The sequence below is a fragment of the Macrotis lagotis genome, chromosome 5 (genome assembly GCF_037893015.1).
Source record: "Macrotis lagotis isolate mMagLag1 chromosome 5, bilby.v1.9.chrom.fasta, whole genome shotgun sequence".
Classification (NCBI taxonomy): domain Eukaryota; kingdom Metazoa; phylum Chordata; class Mammalia; order Peramelemorphia; family Peramelidae; genus Macrotis; species Macrotis lagotis.
The window spans coordinates 221,583,361-221,595,940 of record NC_133662.1 but is presented as its reverse complement, the minus strand read 5'-3'; the positions used below and the strand labels follow the sequence as shown (position 1 = coordinate 221,595,940).

The following is a 12,580-nucleotide window of genomic DNA, read 5'->3' as shown; positions in this document are numbered from 1 at the left end:
CAAATCTTACCTCTGATAAGTATTCACATAGCCCTGAGTAAATTGCTTAACTTCTCTAGACCTCAATCTCATCTGTAAAATGGGAGTAATAATAGTTCCTATGTCACAGAGCTATTCTGAGGGCCAAGTGAGGTAACTATACATGGAGTAAAACATATTGCAAACCTTAAAGTGATTTAAAAAAAAACTGTTACCTGTTATTAGTTAAGGATTATCCATTTAGAACTGGAAAGGCCCTTAGAGGTTATCAAATCCAACCTCCTCATTTTACACATTGAGAAATTTGTATAGAAATCTGCACAGAAATTAATTGATTTGCTCAGGGTCACTAAGTTTCTCACTAAGGCAAGACCTGGATCATCCTGACTTCAAAGCCACAAACCCATTTACTATGTCACCCTACTGCTAGTGGTGAAATTATTAGGCATGACTTCACTATAAAATAGATTGCAAAATCTCAGAGGCACCTCAGAGACCAACTAGTCTAAGACATACTGGAATGAGAAATCATCTTCATTCTGAAAATTTCAGGACTCAAAGGGATTACAGAAGTTTAATCCCACCTCTTATCCAGTAAAGAAGTTTCCTCCACTGTCTTCCTGGCAAGCAATCATCTACCCTCTGCTTGAATACCTACAGTAATGGGAAAGCTCCTGCCCACTCCATATTTCATCAACATTACCTTTTTTGCCTCATTTTTATTTAGTATTTTATTTTTCTCAGTTATGGTTAAGAGCAATTTTAATATTTGTTTCTTATTTTTACACATGTACAATCATGTTAAATATTTTCATATTAGTCATGTTGGGAAAGAAAAATCAGAACAAAGGGGAAAACCCATAAGAAATAAAAAACAAAAATTCAAATTTGGAAAAGTAAAAATAGTATGCTTTGATCGGTTTCAGATTACATAGATTTTTCATCTGGATGTGGATGGCACGTTCTATCACAAGATCTTTAGAATTGTCTCTGATCGCTGTATTGCTGAGAAAAGCTAAGTCTACCATTGTTGTTCCTCACACAATGTTGCTGTTTACCGCATACAATGTTTTATGGGTTTTCACTTCACTTAGTTCATTTAAGTCTTTCCCTGCTTTTCTGAAATCTGCCTGTTCATCATTTCCTTTAGAACAATAGTATTCATTACATTCATATACCACAACTTGTTCAGACATTCCCTAATTGATGGGCATCCCCTTAATTGCTATATTTTTGTAAATTAACATTTGCTTCTTTCTTCAATATTTCTCAACATTTCTCATGATGAATCAAAAACTTTCTGTAGCTGTTATGTTCTATTTTTTAACAGATATACCAAGGAACCTGTTGGGCCTCTTCACATCAGAGGGATCAGCCCTTCTGGCCCCAAACTATTTTTTTTTCATCCAGTGATATTGTAATACTTTCTAAATTCATGTTTCTTACTTTCAAATGGCAAACTGAGTCTGTGCTCAGTCGTCATGTGTTAGCAAGACACATATTAGCTCTTTTCTACAAATGACTCACCGTAAAAGGACATAACCCTTAAGGACACTTCCTCTTCAGCCACTTCTTGTTCTGTGTTCCATTATACGTGCTTTAAATCAAACTCCAAGCCCCAAACCCCAAAATTGTTGTCCTTGCCTCAAAGGAGCTGGCATTTAAAAGAAAGAGATAGCAGATAAATATGTGAAGGACATGGGAGGGAATCTGTAAAAGGAAGGCAGTGGCAGACCTTCTACCCAAGGTGAAATTTGAACAAAGTGTTAATGGAAGTGAAGGAAACTTAGAGTCAGAGAAGACCAAGGGTCTTCTTGGTGATGGGGCTGAGGGAGGGGGGGAAATGGGAAGAAAACTGGGCATAGTGAGGAAGAAGATTCTGACTTTGGCAAAGGTATTTCTGCCAGTTTCAGTATCAGATGTACTATTCTCAATCAGGTCATAGCTGGAGGCTATGTAAAAAATTAACCTGGTGGCTTGTTGCCATTTCTTGACTATGGTTATTTCTTCTTATAAGTTGGGCATTTGGGAAAATCTACCCTTATACCAAGGAACTTCTAAGAAGTGGGTGTAAGCTTAGCTTTTTTTGTAATACAAATAAATCAGTTGTTAGTTCTTGCTCTATTTCTTCTAGGAATTCGAATTAATACTTAACAAGAAAAAAATATTTTGTGGTGATGAACCAGTGTTGCTAAGTGAAGAGTAGGCATCAGTCTAAATTCCTTTAAGCCAGAACAAGTTAGAGAGAAGATTAAACCCCTGCCTCGATTATGAATTCCATTATTTCAGTGTAAGAAGGTTTTGAGGGCATCTAAGTGGCACAGTGGATAGAACACCAGTCCTAGAATCAGAAGGACCTGAGTTCAAATGTGACCTCAGACACTTAATAATAACCTAGCTTTGTGTGACTTTGGGAAAGCCACTTAACCCCATTGCCTTGCAAAAAAAACAAAAAAATGGGGGGACTTAAGGGGATGTTCAGTCCTTTTAGCCAGTTAACAAGTTTTTATTGAGTGGTGAATGTGTGCTAAATTCAGAGGATGCAAAGAAAAGCAACAAAGAAACCAAAACAAACAACCCCAAACCCCAAAACTGTTGTCCTTGCCTCAAAAGAGCTGACATTCAAAACAAAGAGATACCATACAAATATATGAAGAGAAGATGGGAGTGAATCCGTAAAAGGAAGGCAGTGGCAGCTGAGGGCCAAATCAGACCTTCTACCCAAGGTGAAATTTGAACAAAGTGTTGATGGAAATAAAGGAAACTCAGAGTCAGAGGAGAGAGAAAAGAAGGCATGGAGATCTACCCCATTGGGACATGGTCTCCAGTGGTCTGGTCCAACCTTGATTAGAAGTCCCTCTACAATATACATCCTTTTCAAGAGATCATCCAGCTTCCATTTTAAGATCTTCAGTCTTAGGAAAGCTGGGGCAGATGGGTAGTACCATGTGTATAAAGTGCCAGGCCTGGAATCAGGAAGATTCATCTTTTCTTTTTAGGTTTTTGCAAGGCAAATGGGGTTAAATGGCTTGCCCAAGGCAACACAGCTAGGTAATTATTAAGTGTCTGAGACCAGATTTGAACCCAGGATAAAGCCAGTGCTTTATCCACTACCTATCCACTATCCACTATCCACTAGCCGCCCCAGGAAGATTCATCTTAATGAGTTCAAATCCAACCTCAAATGCTTGTTAGCTGTCCACTCCTTGTGCCTTTCTGCTTTTTCTTTATCTCCCAAGCTTGGCATATTTGTTGTTCAGTTATTTCAATTGTGCCTAACTCTTCATGACCCCATTTTGGGTTTAAGATGCCAGACTGGTTTGTTATTTCCTTCTCCAGTTCATTTGACAGATGAGGAAACTTGCCCAGGGCTGGCAAGTCACTTCACTCTATTTGCCTCAGTTTCCTAAGCTGTCAAACGAACTAGAAAAAGAAAATGGCAAAACCACTCTAGTAATTTCTGCCCCAAATCCTCAGGTGAGGTCATAAAGAGCTGGACACAACTGAACAGCTGAAATGGAAAACTGACTTCTTTTTCTGGTAACATGTGGCACTTTGAAGCAGAAACATTGAGGAAGTTTCCTTACAGAGGGACCACATCTTCTCTGAAACCTCTACCAGTTCTGCCTTCTATGGTCATGCAGAAAGAGTCCCTCATCTTCATGACTCATGGCAGCCAGGTGGTCCAGTGAATACCAAGGGGAAAAAAAACCTAGGAAATTTAAAGAGACTGACAAGAGGTAGCCTAAAAAAGTGAAAAAAACAATGGTTTTGGAGTTGGAGGTATGATAAATCCTTCATCTGATCACTTATTTATTGTGTAATTTGGGGCTGTCCTCAGTTTTCTCATCTGTAAACAACCTAGCCTTCCCCAGTTACTGTCTTCCTCTGCCCTCCTTTTCCATGAGAACCTTCTCCTGCTAAGGTGATGGTTTTAGCAGCTGAGGACCTGAATTTGAATTCTGGCTCTATCACTTCATATGTGGGGCAAGTCCCTTTTTTTTGTCAGAAGGTGAGAGGTGGACTTGACCTCCCAGGTTCATTTATAGACAGTTAAGTGATTCAGCAGATAAAGGGTTGGACCTAGAATCTGGAAGAGTTGAGTTCAAATCCAACCTCAGATACTGACTAGCTGTATGACCTTGGGCAAATTACTTAACTCTGTTAGCTTCAGTTATCTCAATTGTAAAATGAGGATGATGATTTCACCTGTCTCACAAGGTTGTTGTGAGAATCCAAAGAGATAATATTTGCTATGTGTAGTTAGCCCAGTGTAAGTACTTATAACATAATAATAATAAAAGACACTATAGAGATGCTTATTCTTTCTCTTTCATTTCAGCTCTAAAACCATGATCCTGTGATTGATCCCAGTTCTCTTTTCCTTTTTTATCTAATACCAAAGGGAACTGCACTTTCTCCTAATGACAACCACATTTCTTGTCATCTTTCCATGGTTGGTTGCCTCTTAAAACCCAGAGCCAGAAGGAAGAGTTGGCATCCTCTTTCCTCTGTCACCATAACTCAGTAACTGCCTTGCCTTTAAATTATATTTTATCCTCTCCTTGTACCTTGCTTTCCTTTCCTTTATCTCCCCAGCTTATCACATTGCTTTGTATATTTGTTGTTCAGTTATCTCCAACTCCTCATTACTCTTTACATTGGGTTCAAGATATCAGTCTGGTTTGCCATTTCCTTCTCCAGCTCATTTGACAGATGAGGAAAACAAAGTCAGCAGGGTTAAGTGACTTGCCCAGGGTCATATAGCTAATAAGTGTCTGAGGCCAGATGAAAAGGAATCTTCCTAACTGTAGGCCCAGCACTCTAAGCACTATGGTACCACCTTGGAGGACAACTAGAAGGTACGATGGATAGAGCACTGACCCTGGAGTCAGGAGGACCCGAGATCAAATTTGGCCTCATACACTTGAGGAACACTGAAGAAATTTACAGAGAGACCACATCTTCTACTCTGAAACTTCTGCCCAGTGCTTCTAGTTCTACCTTCTGTGGCCAAGCTAAATGAGTCCCTCTTCCTGTGTGACCTTGGGCAACTCAGCTAACTGATTATCTCACATTCAGGGTCATATCTAGTCATCCTGATTCACATCTGAAAACTGAACCCAGATGGCTCCAAAGGAGAAGGGCTGGTGACTAAGCTCAGCCCCACCGCACTCAATTTGATTGTCATGCCATCACTTCCCTGATGCCATGTTGTTCTTCGAGAATGAAGGCCAGACATCATCATCACTATCAGTAGACATCTAATAAATACCCTTTCTGTGTTTTTCTCTCTGTCTGCCTCTCTCTCTCCATCCATCTACAGTATCCTTGATGTTGTCATCCCTTCCTCCCCATATGTGCAATACCTCAGTCCCTTTTCTCTTCCAAACTTGACTTCCCAGTTTCTTAGCTTCCTTGGTTCCTGTAACCTTTTTCTTCATTCTCTTGAAAACACAAAACAGGTTATATCATACTCAATCACAGACTATCTGAGGAGAGACCTCAGAGAGAACTCCATCTAAGCCAATCCATACCCAAAAGAGCAATTTCTACTATGAGAGAAATTGGGGTGCAAGAGAAAATGGAGGAGTGTCAGATGAAAGATGAAGAATGCAATGAGCCATTTGTCTCTTGATAATTAGGAATCGTTTATAGTAATGTTGGTGAAAACAGTTGAAGAAGAGTGTTCCAGACAGAAATTGAATTTCTAAGGATTTAGACATGAGTGAGCTGATGATTAGAAAGTAGAGGGGCAGACACTAATTACCTAACAGTATGACCTTGGGCAAGTCACTTAACCCCATTGCCTTGCAAAAACTAAAGGAAACAACAACAACAAAAAAGAAAATGGAAGGAGCTGACCATAGAAATTTCAAAAATTGAAAATTTATAGAAATTGTCAAGAAGAAGATTGTTTGTTGTTTTTAGAATAAGGGCAATGAGTAAGCAGGAGGAAGGAAACCAATGCAAGGTAAATAAAGGTATTGCTTCCTCTCATTCTTGAGAGCTCAATCAAATGAGATAACAGATTTGTAGTTAAGCCAGCCAGTACAATTTTTGGAAATGTCTTATAGCATTTCAAAGGAGTAAGGACTGGGACTTACCCAGTAGTGCTCTAGTAAATGTTTAACTAAAGGCTCTCCAAAAACAACAAACAACCTGTATGCAGGATTCACTTTTAAGTTTAATTTGCATCATTATTAACATTTTCTCTGGTCACTTTCTAAAGTCTAGGTCATCGGGGCAGCTAGGTGGCACAGTGGATAGAGCACTGGCCTTGGAGTCAGGAGGACCTGAGTTCAAATTTGACCTCAGACAACTTAATAACTACCTAGCTGTGTGGCCTTGGGCAAGCCACTTAACCCCATTGCCTTGCAAAAAATAAAAATAAAAAAAAAATAAAGTCTAAGCAATCAACAAAAGAACAAATCAAGGCTTCAACAAATCAAGATTTGTTCATTTTTCTTTTCTTTTTACTTTTTCTTTTTTTATGTTTTTTTTGATTTGTTCATTTTTCAAGTGTAAACACTCACATTGAAAATTTCCTGGGTGGAAAGGTGGCAAAGTGGATAGAGCACCGGCCCTGGAGTCAGGAGTACCTGAGTTCAAATCCAGCCTCAGACACTTAATAATTTTCTAGCTGTGTGGCCTTGGGCAAGCCACTTAACCCCATTGCCTTGCAAAAAAAACCTAAAAAAAAAAAAGAAAATTTCCTCATTGATTCTAGCTTCAGTCTGTCAAGTGGAAGTTAAAGAAGGGGTGCCAGGATGGAAAACCCATCACTGCTTAAATGTTTAACTTTGGAATTAAAAGTAAAGAAGGAAGGAAATGGTTAGAAGAAGCTTAATGGTTCTAAAATAACAGTCACGCAGCTTGATGGAGTGGAGGGAGCCCTCTTCCTTCTTTGAGGGAAGATACCAGGACTGAATCTGTCACTCTGACTGTGTGGTCTTGGCATTTCTCTGAAGTCTTTTGTTGTTTAAATAATCAGAAAACCCAGAGAGAGTAGTGGAAGAGGATCTGAAAGAGGAGAGGGTGTTAAGAAAGAAGGAAGGAAATAAATATTTCTTAAGCACCTACTATGAGTCTGGCATGATGCTAAGTGCTTTTTAAATATTATTTCATTTGATCCTCACAACAGTCCTGGGAGGTAGGGGTTTACAGATCTGGAAACTGAGGCAGAGAGCAACTTAGTGACTTGTCCTACATCACACATGTGTCTGAGGTTAGAATCACATATCATCACATATAAAATTAAGGTGTGGGACTTGCTGGACTTTGACTAACCATGTGTTAAGCTAGAGAGATATTTGAGAAAACATTGTTTACACAGAACAGATTTAGCAAGAACAAGGCAGGATAGACCAGAGACTTTTTTGTCTGTGGGCAATAAAGGAGTAGTCCACATGACTCTCTGACTCTCGAGATGTCAGACTTGGGTAATGGAAGAATGGAATGGCAATGTCATTAACAGAAAGAGGGAGAATTAATCCTCTAAAGACTATGTATTTATTTTTAAATTAAATGATTATTCAACAAATGACTCTCAGGATAGAATTTTAGCAGAGAGAGTTTTAGATTTTCTGTGGAGAAATCTCAGGATCTTTCAAATTATTTCATGTAGGGGGCTGCTAGGTGGCGCAGTGGATAAAGCACCCACCCTGGAGTCAGGAGTACCTGGGTTCAAATCTGGTCTCAGACACTTAATAATTACCTAGCTGTGTGGCCTTGGGCAAGCCACTTAACGCCATTTGCCTTACAAAAAAAAAACCTTAAAAAAATAAAAGGGATTAGAAATTATATCATGTAAGGCAACTTCCTACTTCACATATGACTATGACTTGCTTTGTTTGTCAAAATTCCCATTATCTGTCTATTCAGGACCTCTTTAAATGCCTTTCTGGGCCAACCATACTGGGGTGTATGGAAGCTATCATACCCAGAATGAGCTGATTGTTAAATTTGCATTGTGAGCATTTATACCTGGGAAATTAGCAAAACTATAAATCAGAATTTGATTTCTTGTTTATTGTTAGTTTAGACCAGAGGTACCAAACTTGCTAGCATATGAGTGCTGCAAATGTGGAATAAATAATGAAATGAATTTTGAATGAATGAAAATAAAGACACAGTGCATCATAAAGTTAATTTCTGCTTTTCTAAGTCAGTGACCTGCAACAATCCATTTCTATTAGAGTTTGACATGTCTACACTTCATAAAGTGGTGAAGAATTTGCATTTCTTAAGAGCCTACTATGTGCTAAGGACTGGGAGGATACAAAAAAGCAGCAAAAGACAGTCCCTGTCCACAAGGAGATTTTGATTTCATGGAAGAGACAACATGCAAACAAATATATACAAATTACATACAGAATAGGTAGGAAATAATAAGAGGAAAAGCACTGGAATTAAGGGTGGGGGTGGGGAAGGTTTCCTCTAAAAGGTTAGATGTTAGTTGGGATTTAAAGGAAATCAGGAAGGTCAGTCAGTAGTCAGAGTAGAGGAAGGAGAGCATTTTAGGCAGGAGTAGGGTGGGAAGTAAAGGAACTTAGAGGTCATCTGGTTCAGCCCCACCTTTTGCAGATGAGGAAACTGAGACCCAGAGAAGTTCTGTGACTTTTTCAAGATCATACAGATAGTAAGAGGTAGAGATTAGACTCGAAACTAGTTTCTCTGAATCCTAATCAAACTCTTTTCACTTTACAGCAGTGCTTAAAGGAGTAAACAGTGAGAAAACCTGTACTGTCAGAGATGCTAATTCTGTTATTGTTTCCCATCTCACTGTACTAAAGGATTGTTCATATGGATGAGAGAAACTACTTTGCCCTCAATCTGAATTGCAATACCTTTAAATAGGTTAATTCAGGCATTTCTGTGAGAGTTATGCATGTAACTCTCTTCTTAATGAGAAATGAATTGCATTAATTAATTATAAACACTTATGAATAGGTTAATTATTTCATCTTTTAGGCATGAAGCCAGCCCATAGACTGTTTCTTTTCCAGGTGGATCCTGAACCAGGCTGTGATTAAGATTGTTATTTTCCCTAGAAGATTAAGGTGTGAAAAAAAAAAGATTAAGGTGTGTCTCTGAAAGAATGAGAGTCTTTTGAGATCTAGAATAATCTGAAAATCCAGCTTGGGAGAAATGGGATCTGAAACTTTGCAGTTATATGTACATATTTTAATAAGAGTTATCTGGCATTGGTAAGTAATGGGATTCAGAAAACATTGTGCCAGTATTTGGAATATCAATCTTTTTGTTGGCATATATACTACTAATAAAAGCAATAATAACAGTTGACATTTATAGTGTATTCTAATATTAGCAAAGCGCTTTATGTGTTTTCCATTTGATCTGCACAACAACCCCATGGAAGTATTACACCTGTTGACAACTGAGAGAACTGGGACAGACAAGTTAAATGATTTTCCCAAGGTCACACAGCTAAGTGTCAGAGGCAGGATTTGAAATTAGATTATCCTGACTATAGGCTCAGTGTACTGTACACTAAGCTACACACAAGGAACATGAATTATGATATCATATAAGTAATACTGTATTAAATTCTGTATAATATAATAAGATTTTTGTAGATGTTATCATTGATCTGAGTATTCCCTTTAAATCTCAACACACACACATATATGTATATGTGTGTGTCTATATATATATATATACCTGCCGCCCTGTGCTACTTTTATTCATTTTTTTCTGACCCTGTGATTTCACTGTTATGTGAAAATCCCAGTGAGAAAACCCCTTTTACCAATTCAGATCATGGCCTTCTCTTCAACTTAGAGTTTTAGAGAGCTGCTTGCTTTGGGCATTGAAAAGAACAGAGGACGACTAGCATCCAAATCTTCCTAGGGCTGGGACAGTGGTGGGGTGCTATCTTTTTATCTCTCATGCTGTGCTGATACTTATACTCTTTCCAAGTCCTCCTAGACATCTCCATGGTGGGACCACCCAACATGCTGAAGGCCTTCCTTTAGATAGCTTGATACTGCAAATTACCAGTGAAATAGAGATGCTCCATTGTTATCCCTTGCCACATAAATAAAAAGTGATGCTCTTTTTTTAACAGATGAGTTTTTATTATGTCTTTTTTATATTACCATATTTCCATAATGTCCCCCTCTCTCTTAGAGAATCATCCCATATAAAAAATACTATTTTCTAAAAAGACAAAAAAAAAGGAGAGGAAAAAGATGAAGGGTGGTGGTGGGGAATCTGAAGATGTGTGCAATGTGCAACACCAATTAAATTCACCTGTCCCTGGATGGGTGGGTTGTGATTGTCTTCTCATAGATCTATTTTTTCAAGCCATGCTTATTCTTTATAATCTTGCAACATTCAGTTTTTTTATTTTACTTTGTTTTGTTTCCATTGCCAGAATCATTGTGTGTATTGTTTTATTAAATATTAATTTAATTAATTAAAAAAGTAATATAATTAAAAGTACTTTATTAATTGTTCACTTTGTGCTCTGCTTTCTCACCTTTGTATCTGTTCATGTAGCTCTTTCTGTACTTTTCTAAGAGCATCATAATAATTAGTTATATACATGTACCACAGTTCATTTCATTTCACCTTTCCCCAATTTGACAGGCATCTACTTTGTTTCTAATTCTTAACTATCACAAAAAAGTAGTATTATGAATATTTTGAAGTTTTTGGAAATTTTCTTCTTATCAATGACTTTCTTAGGGTATAGGCCCAGTAATGGAATCTTTGGGTTAAAGAATATAGACATTTCAGTAAATTTTGGAATTGCAGAATTCCAAATTGGGATGCTATGGTGTTAATCTGTTTTTGTGTCATTAGACACCTTTGGCAAGCTAATGAAATGACAACAAGATCTCTTCTTGGAATGTTTTTACATGCATGAAATAAAATATGAATTATAAAGGAAAAATTATACAGTTGAAAAATAATTATAAATTTTTTTAAAAGTCCATGGGAGGCAACTTGGTGGCACAGTGGATAGCATACCAGCTTTGAAATTGTTAGGAACTAAGTTCAAATCCAGCCTCAGACCCTTACTGGGCAAGTCACTGAACCCTGATTTCCTCCCCCAGTCACACCCATACAAAACCAAAAAATGTTTTATTCCCCACATCATATCCCTCCCAGGAGAATACAGGTTCTTTGAAGGCAGGGATTATCCCTAGCACAGGGTCTTTGCTTGCCCTAAGAGTCAGAGTAGGGAGTGACTTCAGACACTATCTAGGTTTCATAGGTGTGTTTGAAATTTATGTTGAATGGTAGAAAGTAGACAAGTTGGATTTTTATGGCAAGGAGGGACAGGGAATAAATCAGGGAGGAGTTTATCTGGCCCAAGGAAGCACTGGGGTGAGGTGGCTTTCTATATAACTATCTTATTCCTGTTGTGTGCCAAGCTCAGTTGTTTTTACCTACAGAAGAAATACCAAGACTCTTAAGATCTTGTCCTGTATAAAAGAACCCAGTTATAGCCTGGGAAACATCCCACATTCTAGAAATGTTCCTAGTCTCAGAATCTATCCATTTTACCTTTGTTCTCTTCCCTACCAAGTAATTGGGCAATCTGGAAAATTAATTTAGCAATTTTGAATTATTAACAAGTGACAGTAGCTTAAAATATAACATTTATCCAGGTAACTGGTGCCTTATTTTATTTCATTGCTTAAAGACCAAGCCTGTGAATGAATGATTGAATGAAAGAATGATTGAATGAATGAATGAAAAAACAATTATTCAGCCTTTGCTATATATCAAATACTATGTTAAAGACTAGGAATACAAATACAAGAGAGATAGCATGATATGATAGGGAGATTGCTGGTTTTCCATTCAAGGAATCTGGGTTATGTATACAGGTAGGCCGCCTGATTATCAGATAGTAGTGATACAGAAACTCTTTCCAGAGACCAGATATCATGAACTATCAACCTAACTTTTCTGGCCCAAGGAAATTCCAAATCATGCAAGAGAGACAATTCTTCCTCCTGATGCTTAGAGAAGGGAATTCTCTTTATGTACACTCTTGAGTTTATAAGGAAGACTAAGGATCTATAATAAATAAGGAAAAAATAGAAAAATCTGTAATTGACTCCTGGATGGGGAAACTTGCTCCACTGGAATAGATTTGGCTCCTTTTGTGTGCAATTTACAGTCATAGAGAATCATTGAGAATTGAGCGGTTAAATGATTTTCCCCAAATCCATAGCCATGAGATATCTGAGTGAAGTCACTCCATGACTAGCTCTCTCTTTCTACTACTACCCACTGCTTCTCACATTTTTTTTCTGGTTCTGCTTACTTCACTTTGCCTCAGTTCATGTGAGTCTTTCTAGGTTTTTCTGAAAGCCACTTTCTCATCATTTCTTATAGAGCAATAATATTCCTCCACATTTATATAACAACTTTTTTTAACCATTCCCCAGTGGATGGACATCCCCTCAATTTCTAGTTCTTTGCCACCACAAAAAGAGCTGCTATAAATATTTTTGTACATATAGGAGGTCCTTTTCCCTGCTCACATTTTTAAATGGCATTTTAAAATGTATTTGGAATACATATCATGATATATAACTTACTTGATTTTCTTTTCTTC

At 37.8% G+C, this 12,580-nt stretch overlaps 1 protein-coding gene and 1 long non-coding RNA gene across 4 annotated transcripts in view; one reads left to right on the top strand and one right to left on the bottom strand.

Annotated features, from left to right (window-relative positions):
• The window catches only part of LOC141488453 (uncharacterized), an 83,267-nt gene that overhangs the window by 35,736 nt on the left and 34,951 nt on the right, over positions 1 to 12,580 (bottom strand). The window lies entirely within an intron of this gene.
• The window catches only part of CD58 (CD58 molecule), a 75,634-nt gene that overhangs the window by 47,259 nt on the left and 15,795 nt on the right, over positions 1 to 12,580 (top strand). Inside the window, exon 4 of one of the 3 annotated variants that reach the window (XM_074188532.1) lies at positions 906 to 12,578. The exons of the other annotated variants lie outside the window; for them this stretch is intronic. Coding sequence (XP_074044633.1) covers positions 906 to 1,137 — 232 coding nt within the window. The 3' untranslated portion in view covers positions 1,138 to 12,578. Of the gene's footprint in view, positions 1 to 905; positions 12,579 to 12,580 lie in introns of those variants that run through there. 3 annotated transcript variants of the gene reach the window in all.